The sequence below is a fragment of the Phacochoerus africanus genome, chromosome 12, assembly GCF_016906955.1.
Source record: "Phacochoerus africanus isolate WHEZ1 chromosome 12, ROS_Pafr_v1, whole genome shotgun sequence".
Lineage (NCBI taxonomy): Eukaryota > Metazoa > Chordata > Mammalia > Artiodactyla > Suidae > Phacochoerus > Phacochoerus africanus.
In genome coordinates, this window is record NC_062555.1 from 31,129,889 (window position 1) to 31,154,864 (window position 24,976).

The 24,976-nt window shown below is 40.2% G+C and overlaps 1 protein-coding gene across 12 annotated transcripts in view; it reads left to right on the forward strand.

Moving 5' to 3' along the window:
• SLC35D2 (solute carrier family 35 member D2) overlaps positions 1-24,976 on the forward strand; it is a 57,624-nt gene that overhangs the window by 11,275 nt on the left and 21,373 nt on the right. For 7 of the 12 annotated variants that reach the window (XR_007131182.1, XR_007131183.1, XM_047754812.1 and 4 more), the window contains exons 2-5: positions 4,813-4,899; positions 12,205-12,272; positions 19,863-19,934; positions 21,142-21,210. Coding sequence is in view for 10 of the 12 variants with exons in the window: in XM_047754812.1 (XP_047610768.1) it covers positions 4,813-4,899; positions 12,205-12,272; positions 19,863-19,934; positions 21,142-21,210 (296 nt within the window). In the remaining 2 variants the exon portion in view is untranslated. Of the gene's footprint in view, positions 1-1,529; positions 1,564-4,812; positions 4,900-12,204; positions 12,273-19,862; positions 19,935-21,141; positions 21,211-24,976 lie in introns of all 12 variants that reach the window. The other 5 variants (XM_047754806.1, XM_047754810.1, XM_047754805.1 and 2 more) reach the window with 4 other exon arrangements.

The window sequence follows — 24,976 nt, forward strand, 5'->3', positions numbered from 1 at the left end:
GCAAAAAGACCAAAAAAAAAAAAAAAAAGATTCTGTCCTGTTACCCAATGCCATTTGTTGAAAGACCATCTTTTCCTTAACATTATATCATCATTGTCATGAATCAAGTGTCTATATGTGTGTATCTGTCCCTATCTCTCTTCTGGTCCGTTGTGAAAATACCACACTCTCTCATTTATTGTAACTTTAGCAAGAATCCTAGTATCCAGTAGAATCATTCCTTCAACGTTGTTTTTCTTCCAGATAACCTTAGATAATATTTGCTTTTTGCCTCTCCATTCAGGTTTAGGATCAGCTTGTCAGTTTCCACGAAATACCTGCTGGTATTTTTACAGAGATTAATTTGATGTGATAGATCAGTTTGTGGATAATGATTCATACAATATTGGTTCTCATTCATGAACTTTATTTAGGACTTCTTTAATTTTAAAATATTGATATATAGTTTCCTTCCCTCCCTTCCTTCCTTCCATCCATCCTCTCTTTCTCTCTCTTTCTTCTTTTTCTTTTTTGCTTTTTAGGGCTGCACCTGTGGCATATGGAAGTTCCCAGGCTAGGGGTCCAATTGGCGCTGCAGCTGCCAGCCTCTCCACCACAGCCACAGCAATGCAGGATCTAGCCCCTCTGTGACCTACACCACAGCTCACAGCAACACTGGATCCTTAACCCACTGAGCCAGGCCAGGGAATGAACCCTAGTCCTCATGGATTCTAGTCAGGTTCATTACTGCTGAGCCACAATGGGAACTCCATATATACAGTTTTCTATGTAGAGGTATTTCTTGAAATCTTTTATTAGCTTTGTACCTGGGTATATTATTTAAAAAGAAACAACAGTGTAATAAGTCTCCATGTAGCCATCATCCAGATTTATCAACTTTCTTATGTTTGTATTGCTCCTCCTCTCAATCCCAGCATCTTCCCCTGGGTTATTTTGAAGCAAATCAAAAATATATCATCTAAGCATTTCAATATGTATTTCTAAAAGACAAGGACTTTAAAAAAAAAACAAAAACCTGCTCCAGTATCATTTCACACCTAAAAAAGTAAAAATAATTCCTTATTAGCATAAAATATCTAGTCGGTGTTATTCGGTGTTTTGAGGGTGCTATTATAAATAATGTCTTTAAATTCTTTCATGTTCTTTGTGTCTTGCTTATATATAGACATAGAAATTATTTTTCCATATGCTCCTCTTGTATATAATAACATTGCTAATGTTATTTATTAATTCTAGTAATTTATTTCCAGATTACTTTTGGTTTTCTGCATATCCAGTTGTGTTGTTTGTTAATACAATGACAGTCTGCCTCACGGGGCAATAGAACTTCGCCAGTGTTAGCAATGATCAGTTTGAAAAATGGAAAAGAAATGCACAAATGAAAAGTGAACAAATTTTATGTTTTCAGTAAGACTGAAAAAAAAAAGTCTAAAGAGGCCTTTTTAATCCCTCGTGGCATTATGTGTTACATAATATCTTCAGATTTTTATCAATTGCTAAAATTATTTGTTATTCTATATTCTTTGCAGTTTCCCATCGCCAATTGTTCTTGGAATTGGACAGGTAAGTGAAAAAAAAATTAACTTCTTTTTTGTTTTGTTTCGTTTTGTTTTTGTTTTTGGGGGGCTGCACCTGCAGCATATGGAGGTTCCCAGGCTAGGGGTCCAATTAGAGCTGTAGCTGCCAGCCTACATCACAGCCACAGCAATGCCAGATCCAAGCCAAGTCTGCAACCTACACTGCAGCTCACAGCAACACCGGATCCTTAACTCACTGAGCAAGGCCAGGGATCTAACCTTTGTCCTCATGGATGCTAGTCAGATTCGTTTCTGCTGAGTCACGATGGGAACTCCTACAATTTAATTATTCTAAAGCAAGAGAGCAGCAGACTGAAAGCCCTCAAGATCAGCTGGGTAACAAATGTGTGTGCACAGTTTAAACCTCTGTGCCTGAGAGGAAAGGGATTGGAGAGATGAGGCGATGTCCTCTAGGAATCAAGGAAATCTAATTTTTACATTAAATCTCTCAATTTGTACATGGTGGCAACACATTCATATTTTCATGAAACTCTCTACGTCTCCCCCCCAAAAAAAACCATATTTACGGTTTCCTTCTTAAAGTTTGTGATGTTTGTTCTCAAGTGTAATGATAAACGTAGATAAACTTTCAGGGGGTTCCCGTTATGGTGCAGAGGAAACGAATCCGACTAGGAACCATGAGGTTGCGGGTTCGATCCCTGGCCTCGCTCAGTAGGTTAAGGATCCAGAGTTGCTGTGAGCTATGGTGTGGGTCATAGATGAGGCTCTGACCTGGCATTGCTGTGGCTGTGGTGTAGGCAGGCAGCTGCAGCTCTGATTGGACCCCTAGCCTGGGAACCTCCATATGCCATGAGTGCAGCCCTAGAAAAGACAAAAAAACCAAAAAACCAAAAACAAACAAACAAACAAACAAAATGAAAAAAACTTTCAGACCAACCCTATTTGGCTGTTACTGAAATATTCCATTCATATAAATTTGTGACTTGTTGACTTTTTTGATCATATGTTGGTGATTTCTAGTAGACAAGTGATAACAGGCACCATAGGTTTTTTGTTTTCCTTTAGTTTATAAGGAGAAAAACGTAAAATTATGAAAATTATTTGTTAACTAAATTTTAAACTGTGAGTCTGGAATTTATATGGTTAAATATTGTTCTGGTTAAATGTTTTGCTAATAAGTTACTCTTCATACATCATTTTAGGGAGAAAAAATAATGAGGAAACAATATATTTCCTTAAGGTCAACAAATATATATCATTATGGATCAGTGTGAAAATATGTAGAAAAAAGTACTTTAAAAGATCCGAAAATATGTGGTAATGTGCCCTTTGTAATGCTCAAGGCAGATAAACTCACTGGCTTGCACTCAAGGTAGAAGCCTCTCTGATTTGTAATTTGTGGGGGAAGAAGCCAGAAGACCTAATTTTAAAAGGCTGAGAGTTCCCATTGTGGCTCAATGAGTTAATGACTTGATGTTGTCTCTGTGGAGATGCAGGTTTGATCCTTGGCCTCACTCAGTGGGTTAAGGATCCAGCATTGCTGCAAGCTGCAGCTGTAGGTCCCATACGCAGCTGGGATCCTCTGTTGCTGGGGCTGTGGCTCTGACTGGACCCCTAGCCTGGGAATTTCCATTATGCCACAGGTGCAGCTATAAAAAAGGAAAAAAAAGTCTGATTTACAGAATATTTTAAATAAATATAACATATTTAAATAAATATTTTGGAGTTCCCGTCGTGGCTCAGTGGTTAACGAATGGGACTAGTATCCATGAGGATGGGGGTTTGCTCCCTGGCCTCGCTCAGTGGGTTAAGGATCCTTTGTTGCTGTGAGCTGTGGTGTAGGTCGCAGATGCAGCTCAGCTCATGCGTTGCTATGGCTGTGATGTAGGCCAGTAGCTACAGCTCCAATTCGACCCCTAGCCTGGGAACCTCCATATGCCGCAGGTGCGGCCCTAAAAAGACAAAAGACAATAAATAAACAAATAAATATTTTAAAGAAACAGAAATGTTGGTTCATTTCTGTAGGTGTTATAAAGTAAGTCGTATATAAAGACTTCAATTCTAATTCAGGGTGGGCTTGAGTTGTATGAATCTATCATATGTATTAAATTTGTACACTCAGGCTCAAGGCTTAGGATGATAGTCCTGTTGAAGGAGTCTTTAAATTTTTGCATCCTAATGTGGAGAAAGTGAGTAAATTCTAAAATTTGTGTAGGAAGATCATATTCAAATTTTTTCTTAATGCTATGGAATATTTCTGATATACATCATACATGGTGTACTCCAGATTAATATCTTTTAAATGAGACATTTTTGCAATACTGGCTAGATTGGAGAGAAAAAGAAACACCTTTAAAATTTTTTTCTCTTAATTTATCTTTTTTCGTTGTTGTTGTTTATTTCTTTTTGTTTTTTGTTTTGTCTTTTTGCCTTTTCTGGGGCCAAACCCACGGCATATGGAGATTCCCAGGCTAGGGGTCTAATCAGAGCTGTAGCCGCTAGCCTACACCACAGCCACAGCAACGCATGAGCTGAGCTGCATCTGTGACCTACACCACAGCTCACAGCAACGCCAGATCCTTAACCCCCTGAGCGAGGCCAGGGATCGAACCTGAAACCTCATGGTTCCCAGTCAGATTCGTTAACCACTGAGCCATGATGGGAACTCCTTAATTTGTCTTCTGTATTATAGAAATATTGGACTTTACAAAATATGTTTATGTGTGGAGTTTGCCCCTCCCAACCCACACACTTATGTTATGGGAAAGGTGACCATATGCTTAGTACCTGGGAAGAATGGTCTAGGGTCAACAAGTGGCCTCACTGACTGTGGTCACTCTGGCCAGTTTTGGGGACACTGTTCCTTTTTCCCTCTGTTGTCATTCCTTGAGTTCCTTGAGATAACATGTGTATGTGTGAGTCTACTTGACTTTTTGCCTATAGTTCTGATGTAATCTGTACAGTGGCAAGAAAAATAATTTTAATATTTCAAGGAATAATAATTTTTTGGAACCTTAGAAAATAGATTTTTCAGATATACTTGTGCTTTTTGGCTGTGCCTTCCGCACATGGAAGTTCCTGGACCAGGGATTGAACCCGTGCCACAGCAGTGACCCAGGCACTGCAGTGACACTGGATCCTTAACTCACTGTACCACAAGGGAACTCCAGATATACTTCTTTTTGATGAATCTCTTTTCTTTTGATGATGTGTTTGTACCCCAAGCAGTCTTTCCAGGTATTTTGCTAACATTTTCCTCTCCCTTTTTCTTTAGATGGCAGTTACCATAATGATACTGTATGTGTCCAAGCTAAATAAAATAATTCACTTCCCTGATTTTGACAAGAAAATTCCTGTAAAGGTATGTGATGAAAAGTACATATGGCTATGATGGAATATGGAAAAATACTGTAGAAATTACAAGTTGATCTTAGAGCACAGGTCCATTTCTATCCCTACTGTGCTTCCTGCTGGCACTGGGTAGAAACATCTTCATAAAGATTTTATATCATTCAGTTGTCCATTCATATAACATAATAATAGTAAAAGTGCATGCTTGGTAGTGGACATTAAATAAATACTATGTGTCTTCTGAAATGGCAAAGCCTTCTAACAGGAATTGGTGAGCTCATTTGGTCAAGGGCCAGATGGTAAATACTTAGGCTTTGTGGTCGAGACCATCTCTGTTGCAAATATTCAGCTCTGCCACTGCACCAAGAAATTAGATGATACAACAGCTATAGATATAAATGTAGATGTAAATGAATTGGTATAGTTGTGTTCTAATAAAACTTTATTTACATAAATGAAAGATGGGCTAGATTTATCTCTTGGGCTCTCCAAGTTTGCTGATCCCTGCTTTAAGTTTTTGTTTTTAGCTTGGATTGATAAAAGCTGTGAGTGGAATGAAGAATAAATACAATTTGATATACGTAGTTTCTTTCTTTTTTTTTTTTTTTCCATGGTGGAACTAGAAACACAGACCTCCCATTCTTTCCTGGGATTCTGAAGTGGAACTAACTTTTATTGAACAGCTGCTGGTTGCCAGGCATGAGGCCAGGCATTAAGTTCCTAGAGCAATCCTATATGACAGGTGGATTAAATGGACCATGGTGACATTTTTGGATTTAGGGAGGTTAAATCCAACTGCAGTTCCTTGAGGGTGAGGACCTCACCTGGTATGTTCCCTGGTATGTCTTTAAGGCCTGGAAAAAAATGCTGGCATCCAGCTCTGGGTTATTCATCAGGCTAATTAATCACATGCTTAGGCATCCATAATCAGGGACATCCACAAAAAGAGAAAAACAAAATATCGAATTATAGGAAAGATATTAACCCAATCATCATAAGAATGCTTACACTTAGTTTATTGATATATTATGATTATTATACACTTTATTTATTTTTTTATTTTTTTGTTTTTTGCCTTTTCTAGGGCTGTTCCTGTGGCATATGGAGGTTCCCAGGCTAGGGGTCCAATTGGAGCTGTAGCCACCGCCTGTACCACAGCCACAGCAACACCAGATCCGAGCCACGTCTGTGACCTACACCACAGCTCACGGCAACGCCGATCCTTAACCCACTGAGCAAGGCCAGGGATCGAACCCGAAACCTCATGGTTCCTAGTCAGATTCATTAACCACTGAGCCATGACCCTGGTGGCCTAGTGGTTTAAGACCCTGTATTGTCACTGCTGTGGCTCAGGTAACTGCTGTGTCACGGCTTTGATCCCTTGCCCAGGAGTTTCTGTATGCTGTGGGTGCAGCCAAAAAAAAAATTGTGAAATATGATCTAGACAACGGGAAAAAGGTGTCATACACGAATGTATAGTTGAACAAATAATTACGCTTGTAATTATGTAGGTCATGAGGTAGGAATCATGAAATCCTCCTTACCCACTATTTTGACTCCTGTAGTAATAATTTTCTTGCTTTCTTTGTAAATTTTCTAAATTCGTATATATCCCTGAATTATGTAGTTTAGTTTTGCCTATTTTTGGAGATTATGTAAAGGGAATTAAACTCTCTCTATTTTTTGTATCTTGTTTCTTTCAATTAATATTATGATGGTAGGATTCATCCATATTGTTGGGTGTAGCTGTATTTTTTTTTTATTTTCATTGTGTAAATACACTACAATTTATTTATCTGTTTTACTGTTTACAGTAAATGGGGGTTGTTTCTAGTCTGGGTGCTAGAAAAATAAAAAGTGCTGTTTGGAACATCCTGATAGATGGATCTCGGTGCACGTGTATTTGACAGCCAAGGCTCCCAGAACAAAATACCATAGACTAGGTGGCTTAACAGAAATTTATTTTCTCACATTTCTGGAGGTACATCTTTTTTTTTGTTTGTTGGTTTTTTAGGGCCGTACCCGCAGCATATGGAAGTTCCCAGGCTCAGGGTCGAATTGGAGCTGGAGCTGCCGGCCTATACCACAGCCATGGACAGCAACGCCAGATCCGAGCCGCATCTGCAACCTATACCACAGCTCATGGCAACAATGGATCCTTAACCCACTGAGTGAGGCCAGACATTGAACCCACCTGCTCATGGATAGTCAGATTTGTTTCTGCTGCGCCACAACAGGAATTCCCTCCCTTTTTAAAAAAATATTGCGTATATCTTTTAAAAGCAGATTATTTAAAAAGTTAGAGGTATGTATTTTAATCTTTCTTGTATATATTGTCTTTGTTATCTGCAAATTAATGGAATATTAATTATAATTTAATTTTGGTTTCTTTAAAATTTTTCTATATTCACCATCGTGTCCTCTTTAATAAAAATGACAGTTTTGTTTTATTCTTTCCAATGTTCTAACTTTTATTTCTTTTACTTGCCTTACTTTATAGCATAGCACCGCCAGTGTAATATTGATAGAAATGGTATACTGGCCATTTCTGTCTGACCTCAATGGGAAAGCTTTTTTTTTAAAATTTTTTTGCTTTTTAGGGCTGCACCCGAGGCATATGGATGTTCCCAGGCCAGGGGTCAAATCGGAGCTACAGCTGCTGGCCTACACCATGCCACACCAACAGAGGATCTAAGCCAGATCCTTAACCCACTGAGCGAGGCCAGGGATCGAACCCACAACCTCATGGTTCCCAGTCGGATTTGTTTCTGCTTTTCCACAACAGGAACTCCAGGAAAGCTTTCAATATTTCATCATTAAGTATGTTGTTTGCTGTAGGGTTTTTTTTTTTTTTAGATATCTTTTATCTGTGTTTTAGTTACCTTTTGCTGTATAACTCAATGACTCAAAATAATAATTATTGCATGACTGTGGTTGAGGAATCGGGGAGATCTCAACCGGGCAGTTCTGGCTTAGGGTGTCCATGTAGCTGTAGACAGACAATGGCAGAGCTGAAACAATGAGGGAGGGGTGGTTAGGACAGCTGGGGGTTGGTCACACATCTCTCTCTTGCCACAATCTCAGACCTCTCCATGTGGTCAGTTACATAGGCTAATTTGGGCTTCCTTACAAGATGGCAGGCTCAAGGGAGTCAGAATGGTTGCATGATGGCTTAAGTTGTCAAGGGCGAGGGTTTAGCAGACAAGGTCAACTGCACTGCTTTTTGAGGTCTAGCCTTAGCAGTCACATTGTCTTTCAACTGTACTCTATTAGTCAAAACAGTCCCATCCAATTTTAAGAGGAAGGGACATAGACCTTACCTCTGGATGAAAGGCAGTATCAAAGTCACATTCTAAGAGTCTGAGAGAAACGAGATAGTATTACAGTCATTATCCCTGACTGTGGATTTGTCTCTTTCTCCTGGTATTTCTGTCAGGTTTTTTGTTTGTTTTTGTTTTATATATTTTGTTTTATATATTTGTTTTTTATATTTTTGTTTTATATATTGTTTTATATATACTCACCTATATTATTAGGTGAGTAAAATTTTAAATTAGCTATATCTTTCTGGTGAATTAAAGGGTTAATTGTACAGGGTGGAACTCTTCTGTTTCAGTTCTTTTAGTGTTGCCCTAGAATTCACAATTTATGAAATTATAAAGTTGATTAATAAATGTATCTTCCCTTTCAACAATGCAAAGATTTTCCCTCCATTTACTGCTCCAACCAGTTTATGTGCTCTTGCCACTAAATACTTTAATGCTCTAGATCTCATAATACACACCAAAAAACCCCCGCCAGTGTTCCTTTATATTTATCCATATATTTACTCCTTCCTTTGTTTTTCTTTCTTTTGTGGATCTCACACTTTCCATTTTCCTCCTGAAAGATGTAACTTTTTTTTTTTTGCTCTTTTTAGGGCTGACCCAAGGCATATGGAGTTTCCCAGAGTAGGGGTCCAATTGGAGCTGCAGCTTCCAGCCTATACCACAGCCACAGCAATGCCAGATCCAAGCTGCATCTGTGACCTACACCACAGCTCACAGCAGCACCAGATCCTTAACCCACTGAGCGAGGCTAGGGATCGAACTTGCGTCCTCATGGATACTAGTCAGGTTTGTTAACTGCTGAACCACAATGGGATCTCCTGAATGAAGTAACTTGTTTAGAATTAACTTTACTGATGGTCTGCTTAAACTCTAAGTTTTTGTTTATTTGCAAAGGAGAACAAAAAAACTTTGGCGGAACTTCAAAGATGGCTGCTGTCCTCTGGCTTCAGCTGTTTCTATCTGGGTTTCTGTTCTCCCTTTAGTTTTTGACCTAGGAATTCCTCACTGTCTTCCTAGTCCTTTCAGGCTTTTATGAAGGTTTTAAATTATTTTATCTAGCATTTTAAATGGTTTGCAGCAAGGGGAATTAGCAGAAATAATTTAGCCTGTGGTTACCAGAAACTAGAAGTCGGTATTGCCTTCATTTTGAATATATATGGAAACAGGGGCAACTGATTCTTTTCAATACCTAACAGCCTCTAAAGCTGTAATATTACCAGCTGTGTCATTGTTGGGTCAGTTATATGCTGTTAACCAGAAATGTTGTCCACTGGCACATGTACCCGCATGTTCATTGCAGCACTATTCACAATAGCCAAGACATGGAAACAACCCAAATGTCCATCCACAGATGATTGGATTAGGAAAAAGTGGTATATATACACAGTGGAGTACTACTCAGCCATGAAAAAGAACAAAATAATGCCATTAGCAGCAACATGGATGGAACTAGAGACTCTCATACTGAGTGAAGTAAGTCAGAAAGAGAAAGACAAATACCATATGATATCACTTGTATCTGGAATCTAATATATGGCACAAATGAAACTTTCCACAGAAAAGAAAATCGTGGACTTGGAGAATAGACTTGTGGTTGCCAAGGGGGAGGGGGGGGGATGGACTGGGAGCTTGGGGTTAATAGATGCAGACTCTTGCCTTTGGAATGGATTAGCAATGAGATCCTGCTGGGTAGCACTGGGAACTCTGTCTAGTCACTTATGATGGAGCATGATAATGTGAGAAAAAAGAATGTATAACTGGGTAACCACGCTGTACAGTAGAAAAAAAATAATGTATTGGGGAAATAAAAAAAAAGAATGTTGTCCACTGGGGGGAAAAATTGCACAACCTAAAATTTGAGAAATGTGTTTTATTTCCTGGACAAAACGGAGGACTTAAGCCCAGGTTACAACCTTTCAGATAGCTCTGAGACTACTCTGAAGAGGTTAGGGAGGAGCCAAGATGTAGCAGTTTTTGCAACAAACACCAAGTAGTCAGAACTTCGAAAGACTACTGTTCATTAAAGAAAACCAGATACTTCCAGTTAATGGATTTAGCAATTTTCTATATATGGGAAGATGCAAGAGTCTGGCCTCATTGAAATCATTTCTTTAATATGCACCTTAGTCGTCTAGGAACAGTATCCTGTTCCTGTGCTGAGTCCCCTCAGGGTGCACCATTGCAAGTGGCTGTGGTGGCAGAGGGCTTGGCATCAGGCAGCCCGTTTGTCTCCATCCTGAGTCCCCTCGAGACTCATTGTGGGAGGGGCGCTGTAGTGGCTTGACAGCTGCAACATCCTTTGTTTACTGACTGGCAGCATTTTTTACTCACAGTGTTGATGAATAAAGGAGAAGGTCCCAAATCTATTATCTTGCTTATGTTTCTTGAGCAAATTTCCTAATAAAATTCTGGAACTTTTCTTATAGATGACCCATAGAATTTAAAAATCTTTCAAAGGCTATCTTATCAGAGTTGCATGCTTAATTTTTTTTTTTTTAAAGTGGAAAAAGAAATGTTGGACTCACCTTAATGGCTATGGAATATTACATCAGTTAAAAAGTTCTGGAGTTCCCGGTCGTGGCTCAGCAGAAATGAATCTGATTAGCATCCATGAGGATGCAGGTTTGACCCCTGGCCTCGATCAGTGGGTTAAGGATCCGGCGTTGCTGTGAGCTGTTGTGCAGGTTGCAGACATGGCTTGGATCTGGCACTGCTGTAGCTGTGGTGTAGGCCAGCAGCTACAGCTCCGATTCAACCCCTAGCTTGGGAACCTCCATATGCTGTGGGTGTGGCCCTAAAAAGACCAAAAAAAAAAAAAGTTCTCAAAAGTAACCGTTGACCTCATGAATATATATATATATATATATATATACACACACACACATTTAAATACATATATTTACTTTTGGAAGACTAGGTCTTATATTTTGTCTCTTTCTTCAGTCTGTTCTGAACACTATTTCTCTTAACAACCAGAAAATAATTCAGGAGCTCAGAGTCCGGTAAACATAATTCAAGTATAGGGTACCTTTTTTTTTAATTACTCAATGAATTTTATTACATTTATATGTGTACAACAGTCATTATAACTGAATTTTATAGCATGTCCTTGTTTGATCTTGGTAGATAGTTAATTATTCTAGGCCTTTAAGACAAATAAAGTAACTCCAAAGTAATGCGACCAGTATACACAACTTTTTGCATCACCAACAGCGTGACATTTCAATGAGATACAAATCTTTGCCTTTGTCCAGAAAAGTGCATGTATGCATAACAGAAGTTTGCACACTTTTCAACGGCCTTCTGAACCTTATGCACAACTGTAAACACCCATCCTCAACTCACCAACCTAGCCAGGGGGTCTCCACTCCAGAGAGGTGTCTCTTCAGAGCTTTCTTTTAGGGAAATTGTCTACTAATTTGGGCAAGATCAAGATATCCATTTCTGGAGTTTCCATCGTGGTGCAGCGGAAACGAATCTCACTAGCATCCAGGAGGACGAAGGTTTGATCCCTGGCCTCGCTCAGTGGGTTAACGATCGGTGTTGCTGTGAGCTGTGGTGTAGGTTGCAGACGCGGCTTGGATCTGGCATTGCTGTGGCTGTGGTGTAGGCCGGCGGCTGTAGCTCCGATTGGACCCCTAGCCTGGGAACCTCCATATGCTGCAGGTGCAGCCCTAAAAAGACATAAAAAAAAAGATTTCCATTTCTAGCCAGCACTGCCCCTCTCTGCCCCACCCCTGCTGACTCCTAGTACAAAGATTAGATTAGATTATCGCTGCCCACCTAACTGCTTTGGTCCCATAGAGGAACCAGTGTTGGGTTCTGGATTTTGGATTTTGGAGAACTCACAGTCCTTGCAAGGAAAGGAACTCAGAACCATTTGCTTACCCATGGGGAATGAATGTCGCTGTTTTTATCTATAAAAGGAAAATATTATTGGAGTTCTAACCAAATATTCCTTTTTTTTTTTTTTTTTTTAATTGAAGCTGTTTCCTCTGCCTCTTCTCTACATTGGAAACCACATAAGCGGATTATGGAGCACAAGTAAATTAAGGTAGAGTGCAAGATGATGGTTAATTGAAGGTTCTTCACTCCCAGTGTCACAAAGGCCAAGTTTTATTTTTTTTTAAGATATTGCTTGGGCTACACATAGAGGACAGTAATATTTCATAATTAAAAAAATAAGGTGGAGTTTTGAATTTAACCTGATAATGCTAAAGTCATGTTAAAAAACTGATACTTTTTTCTTTATGTCCAAGTCTGAAGATAGAATGTAAGATCTGTAGAAATCAAGATAGAGAAGGTGTGATTTATGCAGGAAGATTTATTTATATGAATACGGTTCTGCGTAACTTTTGGTTTCATCGCAGTTTTATAAAAGCAGGACTATTCTATCAGATTTGGCAGAGGTCAGGTTAGGTACAGGGAAATATGAATGATAGATATTATTTTCAAATGTGTGCTATATGCTTCTGATATTTGCCTTTGCATTTATTTTATGGTCCTTTGATTACTTGTGTTGAAAGACACTATAAAAATGAAAATGAGGAGTTCCTGTCATGGTGGTAGAAACGAATCTGACTAGGAACCGTGAGGTTTCAGGTTTGATCCCTGGCCTCTCTCCGTAGGTTAAGGATCCAGTGTTGCTCTGAGCTGTGGTGTAGGTCGCAGACGTGGCTTGGATCCTGCGCTGCTGTGGCTGTGGTGTAAGCCGACAGCTACAGCTCCGATTCCACCCCTAGCCTGGGAACCTCCGTATGCCGAGAGTGCAGCCCTAAAAAAAGAAAAAAAAAAGAAAAGAAAAATGAAATGGAAGTGTACAAAGACTAAGCCATCCTATAAACCAGAAAATGCGGTGTGAAATATGTAGCCTAACGAACACACATGAGGCTCACCAACCTTATGACAGAGACATGAATAATGAGAACATTTTGTGCAAGGGGTGGCAGAAGTGGAGGAAAAGCTGTTTGTATGGGGAGAGTGGAAAAGAGGCGGGTAGGAAGTAGACCAGAAGGAGAAAGGACATATAAAACGGAGAAAGGTGAATTAGGCCTGTTGCCTTTCCCTCTTGTTGAAAAGGACGGATTGTGGTTAATTGCAAAAAACAAAATATGCAATACTGTTTCTAATGACACATTTTAGTTGTTTTGTTGTTTCCTTCTGGGATTGCACCAACCAGTTTTCCCCAGTTATCTCACATTTGTATTAAAGCTTCCTGGGGTAGGTGTTGCCACGTTTCCTCTTGGCCTGTCTCTGAGTTCACCTGCAGCGGTGGAGACGGCTTCCGTTAACCCTGAGAGCTGCCCAGCTCTTGCATTGGGGGGTCTCTGCTTCACAGAGGAGGACTTCTTTTTTAGTGATCTCAGAACCATCTTTATGACAAGTGTCCTTCCATACTTCCTTCCCTAGCAGAGGAGGCAAGACAGGGGCTTCTTGGGTACCCTGGGGGCTTTCAGCAAGTGAGGCTGAGGAGGGAGGAAGGAAGGAAGGGAGATTGCTTATATGTGGTGTCCTGTAGTGTGCTCCTCTATCGCTCATATTTTCCGGAAACTGGCAATTAGTTTTCGAGGCTTGATCCGATTCAGATTCTATTTTTCAGGCCAGATTAGTTTATTGGTTCTTTTACTGCATCACCTCATGGAGGACACACTGTTTTCTGGCACTTTTTTTCTTTTTTCTTTCTTTCTTTCTTTTTTTTTTTTTTTTTTGCCATTTCTTGGGCTGCTCCCGCGGCATATGGAGGTTCCCAGGCTAGGGGTCAAATTGGAGCTGTAGCCGCCTACCTCTGCCAGAGCCACAGCAACTCGGGATCCGAGTCGCGTCTGCAACCTACACCACAGCTCATGGCAATGCTGGATCGTTAACTCACTGAGCAAGGCCAGGGATCGAACCTACAACCTCATGGTTCCTAGTCAGATTCCTTAACCACTGCGCCATGACCGGAACTTCATCTTTTTTCTTTATTTTTATTGAAGTGTAGTTCATCTACAGTGTTATGTTAATTTCAGGCATACGGCAACGTGATTACAATATATCTATTAATTACATATATAATATAATATATAATAATGTATATAATAAATATATATAATATACAATATCATATATAGTTATATTGGTTATATATAATATAATATATAATATGTCATATATAATATTATATATATATAAAACCTATAATGGAATTCTGAATTTTCAGATTCTTTTCCATTACAAGATATTGACTGTAGTTCCCTGTGCTATACAGTACGTCATTGTTGTTTATCTATTTTATATACACTAGTGTGTGTATGTGAATCCCAAACTCCTAATTTACCCCACCTCCCCACCCCAACCTGCTATCCCTTTTGCTAACCATAAGTTTGTTATCTATGTCTAAGTCTAATTCTGTTTTGTAAATAAGGTGATTTGTATCATTTTTTAAGATTCCACATACAAATGTTGGAGTTCCCGTCGTGGCTCAGTGGTTAACGAATCCGACTAGGAACCATGAGGTTGCAGGTTCCATTCCTGGCCTTGCTCAGTGAGTTAAGGATCCAGCATTGCTGTGAGCTGTGGAGTAGGTTGCAGACGCGGCTCGGATCCTGCGTTGCTGTGGCACTAGTGTAGGCCAGTGGCTACAGCTTTGATTTGACCCCTAGCCTGGGAACCTCCATATGCCACGGGAGCAGCCCAAGAAATGGTAAAAAGACAAAAAAAAAAAAAAAAAGATTCCATATACAAGTGTTATCATATGATATCAGTCTTTCTCTGGCTGACTACTTCACTTACTATGATATTCTCTAGGGCCATCCTTGTTGCTATAAATGGCATTCATTCTTTTTTATGGCTGAGTAGTATATACCACACCTTCTTAATCTGTTCAAATCTGTTGATGGACATTTTGGTTGCTTCCATGTCTTGGCGATTGTAGATAGTGCTGCTGTGAACATTGGGGTGCATGTATCTTTTCAAGGCATGGTTTTCTCCAGATACATGCTGAAGAGTGGGATTGCTGGATCATGTGGTAGCCCTATTTTTACTTTTTAAAGGAACCTTCATACTGTTTGCCACAATGGATGTACCACTTTACATTCCTACCAACAATATGGGAGGGTTCTCTACACCATATCCAGCATTTGCTATTTGCAGACTTTTTTTTTCTGCACCCATGGCATGTGGAAGTTCCAAGGACAGGGATCAAATCTGCGCCATGGCAGCAACCTGAGTTGAGTCACAGCAGTGACAACTGGATCCTTAACCCACTGAGCTACCAGGGAACTCCCTATAGACATTTATTTTATTTTACTTATTTTATTTTTTTATACTTTTCTTTTTTTGATCTTTTATTTATTTGTTTATTTATATTCTATAGACTTTTTAGTGATGGCTATTCTGACTGGTGTGAGGTGATTTGATTTGAGGTTTTGACTTGCAGAACTATGATTAGCAATAGTGAGCCTTTTTTCATGTGCCTTTTGGCCATCTCTTTGTCTTTGGAGAACTGTCTACTTATGCCCTTTGCCCATTTTGTTTTTTCTGTTTTTGGCTGCACCTGTTTTAGGGCCACACCCAAGGCATATGGAGGTTCCCAGGCTAGGGGTCTATTCAGAGATGTTGCTGTAGGCCCACGCCAGAGCCACAGCAACGCCAGAGCCACAAGCAACGCCAGATCCAAGCTGAGTCTGCAGCCTACACCACAGCTCAGGGCAACGCTGGATCCTTAACCCACTAAATAAGGCCAGGGATCAAACCCACAGCCTCATGGTTCCTAGTTGGATTTGTTTCCACTGTGCCAGGGTGGGAACTCCTAAAAGACTAGTCTTTCTTCATTGAATTGTATTTGCTCCTTTGTCAAAGATCAGTTACTGTATTTGTGTGGGTTTATTTCTGGGCTCTGTATTCTGTTTCATTGATCTATTTGTTTCATTTACTTGATGTTTTAATACATTATATAAATAATTTTTTGATGTTCAAGTTGTATCATTTCAGGTCAGTGGGAGCCTCTTTGAGCTGGCTCCTATGTTCTAGGGCCCCAGTAGTCTTTGATTACTTCCTTGTTTTCTGGCCCATGAAATCCCAGGCTTATCTTGAACTTTTCCTGCCATTTCTCTGAGGATCCCCTGGTTATTTTTAGTGTGAGGTTGAGGCCACAATCTGGGTGTTTGGATATATTTCAAAGGACGGACTAACACAGTATCCGGATGAATAACATGTCGGGTATGAGAGAAAGAAAAAGATGATTTTTAGTCCGGTGACAGAACAGAATTGCTATTGACTGGGTCTATGCCTAGTAGTAGGATTGCTGGCCATTCTGTATTTAACATTTTGAGGAACTGCCAAACTGTTTACCAAAGTGGCTGGGCTGTTTTACATTCCCACCAGCAGTGTACGGGAGTTACAGTTTCATTACCTTCTTGTCAAATTTGTTTTTGGCTGTCTTTTTCATTATAGATATTCTAGTGGCCGTGAAGCGGTATCTCATATGGTTTTGATTTGCATTTCCCTAATGATACCGGATCATCTTTTCATGTCCTTATTGGCCATTTATATAGCTTCTTTGGAGGAATGTCTACTCAAATCCTTTGCCTATTTTTTTAATAGGGTTATTTATATTTTTATTATTGAGTTTTAAGGCTTCATATATTCTGGATACATGTCCCTTATACATATCATTATAAATTTTTCTCCTATTCTGTGGATTGTCTTTTTACTCTCGTAATAGTATACTTTGAAGCACAAGAGTTTTAAGTTTTAAAAAAATTAATTAATAATTAAAGTAACAAATACAAAACATAAAACCATTTTAACTATATTTAAGTGTACAGTTTAGTGGCATTAAATATATTCACAGTCTTGATGATTATGGGGATTATGTTGAATCTATAGATTTATCTAGGAAGTATTTCCATTTTAACAGCATTAGTCTCTGATCCATAAACATGGAGCGTCTTTTCATTTGATCTTCTTTTGTCTATTAACAATATTTTGTAGTTTGTAGAGTATTATTATTCTCACATTGCTTTTGTTCTTTTTGATGCTATCAAAAACAGAATTATTGGAGTTCCCCTTGTGGCTCAGTGGTTAACGAATCTGACTAGGAACCATGAGGTTGCAGGTTCCATCCCTGGCCTTGCTCAGTGAGTTAAGGATCCGGCATTGCCGTGCGCTGTGGTGTAGGTCGCAGACGCATCTCGGATCCTGCATTGCTGTGGCTCTGGCATAGGCCGGCGGCTACAGCTCCGATTAGACCCCTAGCCTGGGAACCTCCATATGCCGCGGGAGCAGCCCAAGAAATGGTAAAAAGACAAAAAAAAAAAAAAAAAGAATTATGAATTCCCTTTTTGGATTGCTCATTGCTAATGTGTAGAAGCTCAGTTGATTTTTGTCTACTTGTTTTGTTTCTTGCACACCTACTTCATGAGTTCAAATAATTTTTTTAGTGGATTTCTCAGGATTTTCTTTTTTCTTCTTTTTTTTAGGGCTGTACCTGTGGCATATGGAAGTTCCCAGAAGGAGTTGAATCAGAGCTGCAGGCCTACACCACAGCCACAGCAATACCAGATCTGAGCCACATCTGTGAACTACACTGCAGTTCATGGCAACACCGGACCCTTAACCCACTGAGCGAGGCCAGGGATCAAATCTGCATCCCCATAGATACTAGTTGGGTTCTTAACCTGCTGAGCCACAATGGGAACTCCAGGATTTTCTATGTATATCATCTGAAAATAGACAACTTCATTTCTTTTCTCTTTTCTAAGCTTATTTTTTTTTTTCTGATTGCCCCATCTAGAACCTCAAGTAAAATGTTAAGTAGATCTCGTGGTGAGAGCGAACATCCTCTTTTTATTCCTGATCTTAAGGGAAGAACATTCAACTGTTTACCATTGAGTATCCTTATCTTTTTTTAAAAGGCATCCTCTAAAATACTTTTTGAATTTAATTGAAAATAAGGACTTTTTTTTTCTTTTTTTTTTTGGTCTTGCTTTGAAAAAGGCAATTCTAGTTTCATAACACATCGTGAAGTGTGAATATGAAGTTCCTGAAAATCCTTTCTGGCACCTGCTCTCTGGTTGCAGTGAGCACCCTCCTCAGTCTGGTCAGAAGGAGCTGCCCACTACCCCACTCACCCTCCTCGCAACTCCTGCTATCGAACCCCCCCCCCCCACCCCGTGGCTCTGACTTTCCTTCCCTCGGTTGCCATCTTCTCAAGATTATGGTGGAAGCAGAAGGAAGTGGGTTTTTCCAGGCTTGGCAGTCTGTGGCTGTGCACTGAGTGTGTTCCAGAATCTCTGGGTTTTGAGAGTGGGTGAAAGGTTCATAAGTATGTTTAAAAGGCAGTGAATGTAGCCTCCTTAAAGTTTGGGGGAAAAAAAATCACTCATAATGTTATCCTCTAACATACTATTTTATTTTATTTATTTTATTTTTTTGTCTTTTTGCCTTTTCTAGGGCAGCTCCTGTGGCATATGGAGGTTCCCAGGCTAGGGGGCGAATCAGAGCTGTAACCACCAGACTACACCAGAGCCACAGCAACGCGGGATCTGAGCCACGTCTGTGGCCTACATCACAGCTCACGGCAACGCCGGATCCCCAACCCACTGGGCAAGGCCAGGGATCGAACCTGCAACCTCATGGTTCCTAGTCGGATTCTTTAACCACTGCACCATGACGGGAACTCCAAACATACTATTTTAAATATTCACTTTCAGTCTTTTCCTGTATATAGATTGTATCTTATTACAGTTGCAATCTCTGCATAGTTTTGTAACCTCCTTGATTTATTTAATATTCATTTTCCAAGAGTGCTAAAGTTTGATATTACAGAGTTAGCTAGCATATAATGTTCCCTCAAGTGGATTTATCATAACTTTTTTATTATTATTTTTATTTATTTATTTTTTTTGTCTTTTTGCTATTTCTTTGGGCCGCTCCCGCGGCATATGGAGGTTCCCAGGCTAGGGGTTGAATCGGAGCTGTAGCCACTGGCCTACGCCAGAGCCACAGCAATGCAGGATCCGAGCCGCGTCTGCAACCTACACCACAGCTCACGGCAACGCCGGATCCTTAACCCACTGAGCAAGGGCAGGGACCGAACCCGCAACCTCATGGTTCCTAGTCGGATTCGTTAACCACTGCGCCACGACGGGAATTCCCATAATTTTTTAATCATTACCTTGTTGTCTGATATTTAGATTGGTGCTGATGTTTTCCCTAAAGATACTATTGCCATGAACATGTTTTTGCACATGTTTTTTTTTCTTTCCTTTGGCTTATTACCCTGGGATAAATTTCCCAACAAGAAGTAATTAAGTCCAAGGGTAGGACCCTTTAAAGACTGTCCATCCATAGTCCCAGCTTGATTGGTCAAAGCTACATTGGTTCACATAGCGTATAATCTTTAGCACCATCTTTGTGGTTTCAGCCACCGTCTTTGTTGCAGTTGGATAATAGGATGTTTTGAATTGCTAGTATGTAGAAGTGCATGAGCTTATTAAATCTCTACTTTTTATTATTTCATGTGACTTGTTAGTGACATATGTGAGAAGTCGGGTTGATTCCTTATGTTTAATTTGGACAATGAATGGGCTTACTTAAAACGTAAAACATTTAAAAAATGCTTGGTGTCTGATGTTACTATACCTGAATCTTTTCCTGACAGCTTACCGATGTTCACCGTACTCAGGAAATTTACCATTCCACTTACTTTACTCCTGGAAACCATCATACTTGGGTGATTTTTTTGTTTGTTTGTTTTTCTTCTTCTCCTCTGGTGTCCTCTTCCCTCACCCCCTCATTATTTTTACTTAGAAAATCCTCAACATCTAGACCTCTTGCCAGATAGCTGATTTGAAGTGCTGGTAGCAATAACTTAAGGACAAATGATTTATTCATTTAAAAGCAGTGTCCTATCATAAATCCCTAAGAATATAATGAGTAGTTTTTGATGATAATTTTCCATTAGACAAAATAGTATATCATGTGGTAGAAAAGTTATAAAAAACCACCCCATGTGAATCTTTTTCCTGAGCCAGATGGATTTGACACTGATTATGGAATACAGGAGGAAGCGTTGTCCTCATAGGTAGAATAGGATAGGAGTGCAGAAAATCAGGGATATTTGTTCGGATGCAATGATTATGAGGTAACATCAGAATAAATTAATTTTTATAATGTCTCGTAAAGGATAAATTAATTTTTATAAAAATGTTTCATAGAGATACTCAGTCTGACATCCAAAAAGGTGATTCTTGATTTTGATGCGAGGATTATTTAACAAGGAAATTTGGATGATGGCCCAATGTTTTAAGTTGTGCTATTGAATTTTATCTTAATCTTAGGTTGCTTGATACCAACCAGCTAGACCTATGGCCGTAGCTCTTATGCATTTTGTCCCAGCGTCTCTCTAGTGAGAACAGAGAAATATGTTTATTATTATATTAAAACAACTGCTAAAGATGTAAAGAAAATTTTGTTCTGATGTACTAATCTACCTACAGATACTTTTAGCGCTCTCTTTATGTAAAGCATTTGTCCATTAGATTTTAGCTTTAAAACGGTTAACAGGAGTTCCCATTGTGGCGCAGCGGAAACGAATCTGACGAGGAAGCATGAGGTTGTGGGTTCAACCCCTGGTCTGGCTCAGTGGGTTAAGAATTCAGCATTGACATGAGCTGTGGTGTAGATTGCAGACGAGGCTCGAATCCTGCGTTGCTGTGGCTCTGGTATAGGCTGGTGGCTACAGCTCCGATTGGACCCCTAGCCTGGGAACCTCCACATGTCGCAGGTGCCACCCTAAAAAGATAAAAAACAACCCCCCCCCAAAAAAAACTGTTAACAATGTCTATTTTCAGTTTATTTTTAAAATATAATCTATATTTTTCCTCCCTTCTCTTCTTCCTTTCCTATCTATCCGCCCACTGTTTATTCATTTATTACAGGAAACAGTATTCCTTGAACATCATTGTCAGTGTCTTTGCCATCATTCTTGGTGCTGTCATAGCAGCTGGGTAAGACTTTAGACTATTTCTGCTCAATAACTCCTTTGTGTCTTTGACAATAGGGCCCAGCCCGGTCCTCATTTTTTTCATTTTCCATCTGGCTGCAGTTGAATGGAGCAGCCAAGAGACAAATCTGTTGATGTTAGTGGGATCCCTATGTGTTCCTGTGAAAGTTAAACTGGGTTCCAAGTTGGCCAGAACATTTCTGAGAAATAGAGAGAACGTTGCAAGATATTAATACTGCTCTTCTTCATAAAAGGAATGAGCCGTGTACTTGTATTACTGAATGTTTGTCTTCAAGATAAAAAACTTATAAGGAATTTGCAAAGTTCTTGGGCATTTGACTAAGAAGAATAACAGATTTGTAATGCCCTTGCGTGTTGATTTGTTTCATCATCCTCTGTGAGGCCTTAGTGGTTAATATTTCCAAGGGTGGAATACTCTCATTAAATGTATTTTTGAGACTTGAGCCAACGCCATTGCACGACTAATGTCTTATTCATTAACATGCCTGACCAGGAATAAGGACTCCAGGTTTGCATTTGAAAGCAAGTACTCAGAGTTCTTTGTTTTTGTTTTTGTTTTTAATAGGGCTGAACCCGCAGCATATGGAGGTTCGCAGGGTAGGGGTCTGATTGGAGCTGTAGCCACTCACCTGCCACAGCCACAGCAATGTGGGATCCATGCTGTGTCTCTGACCCACACCACAGCTCATGGCAACGCCAGATCCTCAACCCACTGAGCGAGGCCAGGGATCAAACCAGCATCCTCATGGATGCTAGTCGGGTTCGTTAACTGCTGAGCCATGATGGGAACTCCCAGGGTTCTTTTATAGCATAGTGGTTAAAGCATGTGTGCAGTTCCATTCCTTGGGTTTGAAAGTTAGCTCTGACAGCTATTTCTTAACCTCTTTTTGCCTCGGTTTCCTCACCTATAAAGTATAAGCGATACAGCTGGCCCTCTGTATCTGAGGCTTCTGCCCCTGTAGATTCAATGAACTGTGGATCAAGAATATTTTTGAAAAATCCCAGACAATTCCCCAAAGCAAAACTTGGATTTGCCATGTGCTGGCAACTATTTATATAGCATTTACATTGTATTAGGTATTATAAGTAATCTAGAGATGATTTAAAGCACATGAGAGGAGATGCATAGGTTATATGCAAATACTACACATCATTTTATATAAGACAATTGAGCATCTGCAGATCTGCGTGTCTGCTTGTAGAGGGTGTGGGGTGTGGGGTGTGGGGTAGGCTGTCAGCTGTAACTTTGATTCGACCCCTAGCCTGGGAACTTCCACATGCCGCAGCGTGGCCCTAAAAAGCAAAATAAAATGAAATGAAATAAAATAAAATCGAGTAGCAAAAAAATATATATAGTATGCTAGATGGTGACAGATAGTAGTAATAACAGTGATGTTTATTATTATTATTATTATAAATGTGTTTAGTCCTTTGCCTAGACCAGGGTTTTCATCTGGAATGGCCTCTTCTCCAGTTCTAGCTGTGGCTGAGCTCAGCCACCTTGAAAGCTGGCCTCTTTGGTTTCGGCGCTGTCTTTCACGCCTGGTGTGGTGCTTGCTGGTGCGAACACTAAGCTGCCACACTTAGAGCCTGTTTTGGTCATGAAGACTTCTGTTCAAACAAAATCATATGCATAAAGTAGCTAAAAAAGGGAGGTGCTCTGTTGAAAGTGCCTTGGTTTCTTCGAGCTCGATTTGAAAACCCACTGACTTAGAGCCAGTTGAAGACGTTCACACAAAGTGGTTTCTAAAAATGTAAGTCTTTGATGAGGAATAGACTGCAGATGCTGTTATGTATGGAGGCTCATTTCCAGGAGCCGTTAGTAGGTGTTGAGCTCATATTTAATGTATGTGATATCCTCATGAGCTGAAAGGGTGCATGGTATCTCCCCAAACATCTAACTTTTACCCAAGAGCCAGCTTGGACTAGTAATTCTTGGCTTCCCCCTTCCTTAGCACCCACAGAATGGAGCGCATGCCTGTAGGTGACCAGCACAGTTCTTAGCTGCGGGCCAGCTGTGACCCCACCCTTCCCTGCTCGGACTCAGATTAACTCATCAAAAGCAAGTAACTGTAGAACAGACTCAGATGCGCCAGTTTAGGCTGCTGTAACAAGGAGCCCCCACATCTTGATGATTTAACATCCTAAATATTTTCTGCGCACTCTCCATCTACAACTCACCATCCGTTGATGCTGTGGGAGTGCGCTGCTCACGGTAGCTGCTCAGGGACCCAGGCTGATGGAAACCCTGCTTCAGAGGGGGTTCCCGGGGTCATCTGGAGGGAAGAGGGCATGTGGGGAGCAGTATGCTGGCTCTTTGAGCTTTTCCCTGGAAAGTGACCTGTGTTTTGTCTTCTTACATTTAATTTGCCGAAGCAAGTCACGTGGTCAGCAGAAGTTGAAATAGAATGCCTGTGAGCCACCCTAAATGACGATCACAGGGGTTAACCCTGAATCGGTCCCCATTTATCACATAAGTAAATTCTCTTTTGAACTTCCGTGCTTTCACTACTGGCCTAAATGATGTTGGGAACCCCTGGCCCCCTCAGGTGGGAGACCTGAGATCTCCGAGAATTCCCCCTTAGGCTTTCCGAGGAAGTGAGCACCTCGTCCTTTGCATTCTTCTGGAATTGTCGCTTTTCGGCTCATTCAGCTCTTTGCCGTCTTAGGGGTGGCAGATTCTTCTTCAACTTGAGTGTAGGTAGGCAAGATTTGGAAGACTCTTATTTTGAGAGGTTCTATTTTTGTGATTGAGCTGGAGAACTCTGATTTATGATGATCTAAAATTAATGTATATTCTCACAAATATATTTGTAGGAAATAATGCCGGTGGAAGCCTAAAGCAAAATCGGATTTAATTTGCATTCAGATTTTGATGCAATCTTTGTCTCTGCATTTCCTTCTTCTTGGCTAGAAATACTCTTAATTTGATATTGAAGGGGATGAAGACATACCACTCCAAAATATGCCATATTGGCATAAACATTATGGAAGTTTATGGAGTGGAAGGCAATTGAGAATCAACAGATGCGGGAGGAGTTCTCTGCCCTCCCCTTTTCTGCCTAAAAGCAGACATAGATTTCCCTTCGAGGAGGTGTCCATGGGTTCCGGACCAGGAATAGGACAGGGGTTCTTATCTCTGGAGAGAGAGACATCCTCAAGATGAGTCTGTGAAAAGAAACTTTACTAAAGTAAACATCATCTTCCATTAGCTTCCCATATGTATGTGTGTGTGTGTGTGTTTCCCATATATAGATACACACACACACACACACACACACACGCACACATACATACATAGTATGTATGTATGGTTTTTTTTTTCTTTTTGCATTTTAGGGCTGCACCCAAGAAATATGGAACTTCTTGGCTAGGGGGTTGAATCAGAGCTGCAGTTGCCAGCCTATACCACAGCCACAGCAAAGCAGGATCCTAGCCCCATCTTCGACCTACACCGCAGCTCGTGGCAATGTTGGATCCTTAACCCACTGATAGAGGCCAGGGATCGAACCTGTGACTTCATGGATACTAGTCGGGTTCATTACCGCTGAGCTACAAGGGGAACTCCAAGTTTCCCCTATATATTTCTTAGTCCCTTTCCACAATTCACTTGTTCCTTGAAGCCCAGACCCTTTCCTTTGTTAAAATAGATATTATATAAGCCAAAATAGATGCAGACTATTGCCTTTGGAATGGATTAGCAATGAGATCCTGCTGTATAGCACTGGGAATTATGTCTAGTCACTTGT